Source organism: Saccopteryx bilineata, chromosome 2, assembly GCF_036850765.1.
Source record: "Saccopteryx bilineata isolate mSacBil1 chromosome 2, mSacBil1_pri_phased_curated, whole genome shotgun sequence".
NCBI classification, from domain to species: Eukaryota; Metazoa; Chordata; class Mammalia; order Chiroptera; family Emballonuridae; genus Saccopteryx; species Saccopteryx bilineata.
In genome coordinates this window covers 263,531,425-263,538,082 of record NC_089491.1, presented here as the reverse complement: position 1 = coordinate 263,538,082, position 6,658 = coordinate 263,531,425, and the positions used below count along the sequence as shown (strand labels likewise).

Here is a 6,658-nt window from a genome sequence, read left to right as displayed (position 1 = left end):
TGATGTTTTCTGTTCCTCTCCCCTTCTCTTTCTCTCTCTCTCCTCACTAAAATAAATAAATAAAGCATTTTTTAAAATAAAAAAATATATATATTTTAAATTATATCACACCTTTGAATCTTCTTAACCACAAAAAGAGAGTATTCAACTAGATAAGAGGTTGAGTGGACCATATCTAGACTGCACTACATTTTAAAAAGTGATTATGTGCCTGACCTGTGGTGGCGCAGTGGATAAAGCGTCGACCTGGAGATGATGAGGTCTTTGGTTCGAAACCCTGGGCTTGCCTGGTCAAGGCACATATATGTGAGTCGTAGGTTTGAAACCCTGGGCTTGCCTGGTCAGGGCACATACAAGAAGCAACTATGAGTTGATACTTCCCACTCCTCCCCCATGCCTTTCTTTCTCTTCTCTCTAAAATCAATTAATAAAACTTTAAAATAAAAGAGAAGACAGAAAATGAATTTGTGATCAATGTTTAAAAATATTTCTCATAAGCCCTGGCCGGATACCTTGGTTGGTTAGTGCCTCATCCTGAAGTGCAGAGGTTGCTAGTTCAATCCCGAGGCAGGGCACATAAAGGAACAGATTAATGTTCCTGTGTGTGTCTCTCTCTCTTCCTCCTTTTCTCTCTCACTAAAATCAATCAATAAAAAATTTAAATAAAATATAGTTAATATATTATAGTATATTAGTTTCAGGTGAATAACATAGTGATTCAAGAAGACTTGGTCTTTTTAATTCAATGCATAGTACGGTATGTGGCAGACATGGAATTAGATCCTGAAGATGCAGCAGTGAACACGACATGCAGGGGCAGATAAGACAATAACCATGCAAATATATACATGAGATAATTCCTTTAAAGGCATAAACGAGGCAATATCATACAATGGAGGAACTGAAAGTGGTGTTGTAGAGAGTAACTGAAGGGTAGTGGTAGAGATGGGAGTTCAAGGAAGCTGGTGTTTCAGCTGAAATCTAAATAAGCAGACAGCTATGCCAGGAGGGCAATAAGAGGAAAGGGGTCCCAGGCACAGCTGCTGGAATAACTGAGTGAATGCAAACCACTAGGTGGTAAGCAACCACTCAAACAGCTGCTATTCTTATTACCTCATCCACTTTACTCTCAGCAACTTCTGTTCAAACAAGAAGCTGGCCAAGCTCTACAGAGGGACAGATAAATAAATAAATTGTGTGTGTGTGTGTGTGTGTGTGTGTGTATGAAAAGTAAAGGCCCCCAAGAGAGATTCAGGTTCTGGTATCATCAGTAGATTCCACAGGTCTGAATCATACACTGAAGTCAGGTAGAAGCACTAACCCAGCCTCACTCCTAACTTCTTACTCAGGAATGACACCACATAGAACTATTTTAACTCCTTAAATCCATATCTAAGTATTGGAAACGTAACTGGGACGTTATCTGTTGTTCAATTTATTTACACATTAGTTGATTGTTGTATGTGCCCTGATTGGGTATGGCATTGCCACCTTGGCCCTTTCCCACGAGGCTCTAAGTAACCCAGCCAGGGCCTCATTATTCTCACTTCTTTCTCTCTGGAGTTGTGTGACTCTTCCTGGTCAAATTGTAAGGGGCTCTGGGCTCGTAAGAGTAGGTGGTCAAGAAAAATGCAGAAATGTAAACAGAAAGCTTCTGATGATTAATCTGATGACTTGTTTATGGAAGTTCAAAAACACATTATAGCCATTTAAGGGTTGGTTCAAATCCTTGCTGACTCTTGGGGACAGTTACATAAACTGATAGTTATTGATAAGATTCTCTGAGAACTATTATAAGATTCGCTGAGGACGTTGTGCTTAGAACTTTGAAAGTATTCGTTTATTTAATATTCCCAACATGCCCATGAAGTGCTTTCCTTTTAGATTTACCCCCCCCCCTTCCCCGCCATGCAGCTAAGAAAACTGAGGTTCGAACAGCTATTAAACGACAGTGCTGGGATTTAAATCTAGAACTGACCCTGCTCTCTAACCTCCCAAAACCTTGCTTTTTTTCTAACCATTTAGTGGTTAGGTTAGCCTCCCTAAACCAAAGGAAATACCTCTGAGAGGGATGCCTTTCTCTTCATCGGAGCACCTCCGCCCTAGAGATAAATCCTCAAGAAACTCCCACACAGGAAAGACTGCCACATCGGAGCAAGAAGCCCCACCCTGGGCACACACACCCAAATTCACCCAGAGGGCCTCCTCACCCCCTTTAAGGAGGTCTGCATTGCCCAGCAAGGAGACCTCACTCTTGGGGATAATCCCTTAATTCATAAGGAAACCTCTCTCATTCCTGAGGAACCTCTCCCTTATATTTAAAATAGGAGGACAGGATACATATTTTGCGGGACCCAATAATTTGCAAAAAAGAAAATGTGGAGTCCTTTGCTTAAAAATTTTTTTTCAAGAATGGGACAGTAGCCTGACCAGGCGGTGGCGCAGTGGATAGAGCATCGGACTGGGATACGGAAGGACCCAGGTTCGAGACCCCGAGGTTGCCAACTTGAGCGCGGGCTCATCTGGCTTGAACAAAAAAATAAATAAATAAAAAGCTCACCAGCTTGGACCCAAGGTCACTGGCTCGAGCAAGGGGTTACTTAGTTTGTTGAAGGCCTGTGGGCAAGGCACATATGAAAAAGCAATCAATGAACAACTAAGATGTTGCAATGAAAAACTGATGATTGATGCTTCTCATCTCTCTCTGTTCCTATCTATCCCTCTCTCTGACTCTCTCTGTGTCCTTGTGGAAAAAAAAAAAAGGAATGGGACAGTAGAACATTAAACCCTGGGGTTCCCTTTTCTGCGACTGGACTTGTCATTTGCCCAGGTAGCCGGGTCTGCTTCAGATACCCTTTCAGTAAAGGAATTGCCCACCTCTGTCAAAATCCGTAAATCTTTCTGATCTGGGGATGGACTGACTATCCTTATTCAATTTTTAAATTTTTATTTATTTATTTATTTACTTATTTATTTTTTTATAGAGACAGAGAGAGAATCAGAGAGAGGGATAGACAGGGACAGACAGACAGGAACGGAGAGATGAGAAGCATCAATCATTAGTTTTTCGTTGTACATTGTGACACCTTAGTTGTTCATTGATTGCTCTCTCATATGCGCCTTTACCACGGGCCTTCAGCAGACCGAGTAACTCCTTGCTGGAGTCAGCGACCTTGGGTCCAAGCTGGTGAGCTTTTGCTCAAACCAGATGAACCCACGCTCAAGCTGGCAACCTCGGGGTCTCGAACCTGGGTCCTCGGCATCCCAGTCCGACACTCTATCCACTGCGCCACCGCCTGGTCAGGCCTATCCTTATTCAAGAACAAATCTTGGGACAACCTCCATAAATTTGGAATCACTTCCTTGGGCTTGGGCAGAAGCTTTCCCTTGCACCCCTCTAGGCGCTGGTGGTTCTCCATAGCTCGCCTCAGCTCCACCTTCGGGTGTGTGGGCCTCACCGCGTGCGGACCATTGCCGGGGCAACCGACGCCACGAGCAGTGCATTATGGTCTGCAACAAGACGCAGAAGAAAGATCCTGGCGAAACCATTGAGGCGATGGACCAATGGGAGAGCCCTAGGCGCTAAGTGAAGCCAATAGGAATGTTTGATGGGGCGGGGGCCCAGGAGTGGGGCGGGGCATAGGCAATAGGCGGCGGCGGCTGGTGTGGGGCTTCTTAGATGCGCCACGGCTTCAGTAGCGACGGCTTCTCCTGCTGGGTTCGAGCTTTGCCAGCCCCTCCCCCAGGAGACTGTTGCAGTCGGCCATCCCCTACTCCTCAGTGAGAGACTTGGGAGTCCCCGGGGCTTTACCACCTGGTTTTGTCTCCCGCCGGACTTCTCCCGCCGTTGGGTCTGCGCGGCCCGTGTTCCCTGAAAAGTGGGGTGGGGGACATCATCCTGGGATGGCGTGGGACGGGCGGAGTGGGCCAGGGGTGCTGGCGCTCCGCAGGCGCAGTCTCCACCGCAACTCCTCACCCCTTGCCCGGCCTCCTCCCCTAGGTAACCATGTGCGACCGAAAGGCGGTGATCAAAAATGCCGATATGTCGGAGGAGATGCAACAGGACTCCGTGGAATGTGCTACTCAGGCGCTGGAGAAATACAACATAGAGAAGGATATTGCGGCCCATATTAAGAAGGTGAGGACGGGGCATGGGTGGGGAGCTCGGGTGATTGCGCGCAGCTGGGGCTAGTCACAACTTAGTTTTTCTCTCAGATCGTGCATTCTCCAGAGCGCCTGCAGAAATCCTTGAGGGCACGCAGGGCAGCTTGGGTGTAGAGGTTTCCAGAACGAACGCAAGTGAATTTTGCGCACCTTTTGGGAAGACCAGAACCTCAGCTCCCGAAGTTTTTTTATTACCCAGCTCCACGGTGGGGAAGCGCCACCTAGCAACGGTTTCTAGGATCAGGGAGCAGCGATTCCCCCTTCTGCACGATTCCTGCGCGAAAGATCCATCTGGGTGTTCGGGAGGGGGGAGCTGCGTGGGTGTATCCAGCCAGGCCGAGGGAGATCGTGCCAGTGCCAGCCTTGCAGTCGGGAGTTGAGTCGGCAGTTAAGAGAAAGGGGGTGGTAGTGGTGGTTGGGGGATTTGGGGGGGGGGGCTTGGTAAATGACAGTCTGTAGAAAGCTGGCAGAACTGCCAACTTCTCCAGCTCTGTTTTCTGGAAGAGAAGAAAGCTGGCAGTCTTAAGCCGCGAGTTTCAGTCTAGAATGGGAAGATGAGAGACTTTAGATGGAATAGAAATAAATGCCTTTATTTTTTTGACAAACGCAACAGTGCGTCCCTCTAGCTTGTAAGAATGTTAGTCTTACTCTAAAAGATGTTCATGCTGCACACAGTATAAGCTTTAGCCCCTGTATACAGTCAGTGAAGAAATTGACATGGGCATTCTGGTTAGTCCCCAAGCCTCTTGGGGAAGGGAAAATAAAGTGTTCTTGGAACTTGTTATCCTTGTGGACCAGGTGGTATATCAACATCAAGATAGATGTGGAAAGGAGGGCTGTTAAAATTATAATTAAAGATAAAATTTGACCGGTGGCTGTCAGATTCTGCTTCCAGCGTTCTTTTTATTTTTAATTTTTTAAAAGAATTTATTCATTTTAGAGAGGAGAGAGAGTGGGGGAGAGAGAGAGAGAGAGAGAGAGAGAAAGGTGGTAGGAGCAGGAAGCATCAACTCCGGAATGTGCTCTGACCAGACAAGTGCAGGGTTTTGAACCAGCGACCTCAGCATTCCAGGTCTACGCTTTATCCACTGCGCCACCACAGGTCAGCAGCATTCTTTTATAGGAGCAGTGGAAACCCAAATGTCTTGTCTCAAGTTAAAATTTTAATCCATAGTGGTTTAGATACTAATAGAGACTGTGTCTTTTTGGAAATCGTTTTTGTTATCAAGGGTACGGGAGTACAGTTAAGGAATGAATGAATAAAATGGGGTATTTTGGACTAAATATTTTCTTCAGTTTTGGGGTGCATGACAAAGAGGATTATTTAGTTCTGTTTACACAAAGAACACGATAAACTAGAAATAACTGATGTCACCTGCTATCAGTGAATATTATGGAAGTTCTAAAGGTGAAATTACCATGATAACCAAGTGCCCTGTCTTTTGAGGCTGCCCTTTCTGCCTCTTACATCCCAGCCCCCATTCCCAGCTTAGCTCAGACTGCAAGTATGTTTGCATTAATGCACTATGTAGGCGACTTGGAGTGGGGGAACATTCTTTCATTCTAAGAATTTGCAGATGCTAAGGTTTCTTCTTTCTGCCCCTTCAGGCTCTGCTTATACAGGAGGCAAACTCAGATCTCTAGTTTAATCCTAAAATTCTAGTGTTCTTTTTCTCTCCACCCCTCTCTCCCCAGGAGTTTGACAAGAAGTACAACCCCACCTGGCACTGCATTGTGGGGAGGAACTTCGGTAGTTACGTGACACATGAAACCAAACACTTCATCTACTTCTACCTGGGCCAAGTGGCCATTCTTCTGTTCAAATCTGGTTAAAAGCATGGACTGCACCACACACCCAGTGATCCATCCAAAAATAAAGGATTGCATCCTAAATTCCAAATACCAGAGACTGAAACCTGCAGCCTTGCCTAAGGGAACACCTTGATCTTGAACCTTTACTGTGTTGTTTTTGTATAGGGCATTCTCTGTACTCATTTGTTGTGGTTATAAAACAATTAGGAAAACAGCTTACATTGTATTTATTTTCTATTCCATACCTGTCTGCCCCTTGTTGTTCCTCAAAATCCATTCCTTTTCCCCCAAAATAAATCAGTTGGAGAACTATGTGTTAGTTAAAATTTGTTCAACTGATCTGGGGTTTGAAGGTGGCCCATAGCCATGGATGTTAGTTGGGGTAAGCCCTTGAAGTTTCTGTGGGATGTAGAAAAGCCTACTCAGTACTTTTGAGTCTAATTCTCATCCATCTGCAACTGTTATATATGGTAGAATATTCAGAAGTGCATGTTAGAGAAACTTTGATTAAATCTTACTTCTTACCTGGTAACTGTCCTTAAGCACTTGCTTAAAAGATGTTGCTATAGTATGTTCTGGGCCTTGGGCTTCGGGTGGTGGTGATAAATGTGTAGAACTCCTTTACATAAGCTTTCTACGGTTGTAAAATGCAAATAAGCTGATAATTAAGTTGGGCTAATGA

The 6,658-nt window shown here is 45.1% G+C and overlaps 1 protein-coding gene across 1 annotated transcript; it reads left to right on the top strand.

The window, feature by feature from the left end:
- Positions 1 to 3,623: 3,623 nt before the first annotated feature.
- Positions 3,624 to 6,288, top strand: DYNLL1 (dynein light chain LC8-type 1). The gene is made up of 3 exons (XM_066260389.1): positions 3,624 to 3,780; positions 4,001 to 4,138; positions 5,860 to 6,288. The coding sequence occupies exons 2-3, from the start codon at positions 4,007 to 4,009 to the stop codon at positions 5,995 to 5,997; spliced, it is 270 nt and encodes an 89-aa protein (XP_066116486.1). The 5' UTR covers positions 3,624 to 3,780; positions 4,001 to 4,006; the 3' UTR covers positions 5,998 to 6,288.
- Positions 6,289 to 6,658: the final 370 nt, after the last annotated feature.

Excerpts from the sequence above, each read along its gene's own strand:
- DYNLL1 (XM_066260389.1), top strand. The coding sequence starts at position 4,007 with ATGTGCGACCGAAAGGCGGTGATCAAAAATGCCGATATGTCGGAGGAG. Across the intron at positions 4,139-5,859 it reads TTGCGGCCCATATTAAGAAG|GAGTTTGACAAGAAGTACAA; the intron begins GTGAGGACGGGG and ends CTCTCTCCCCAG.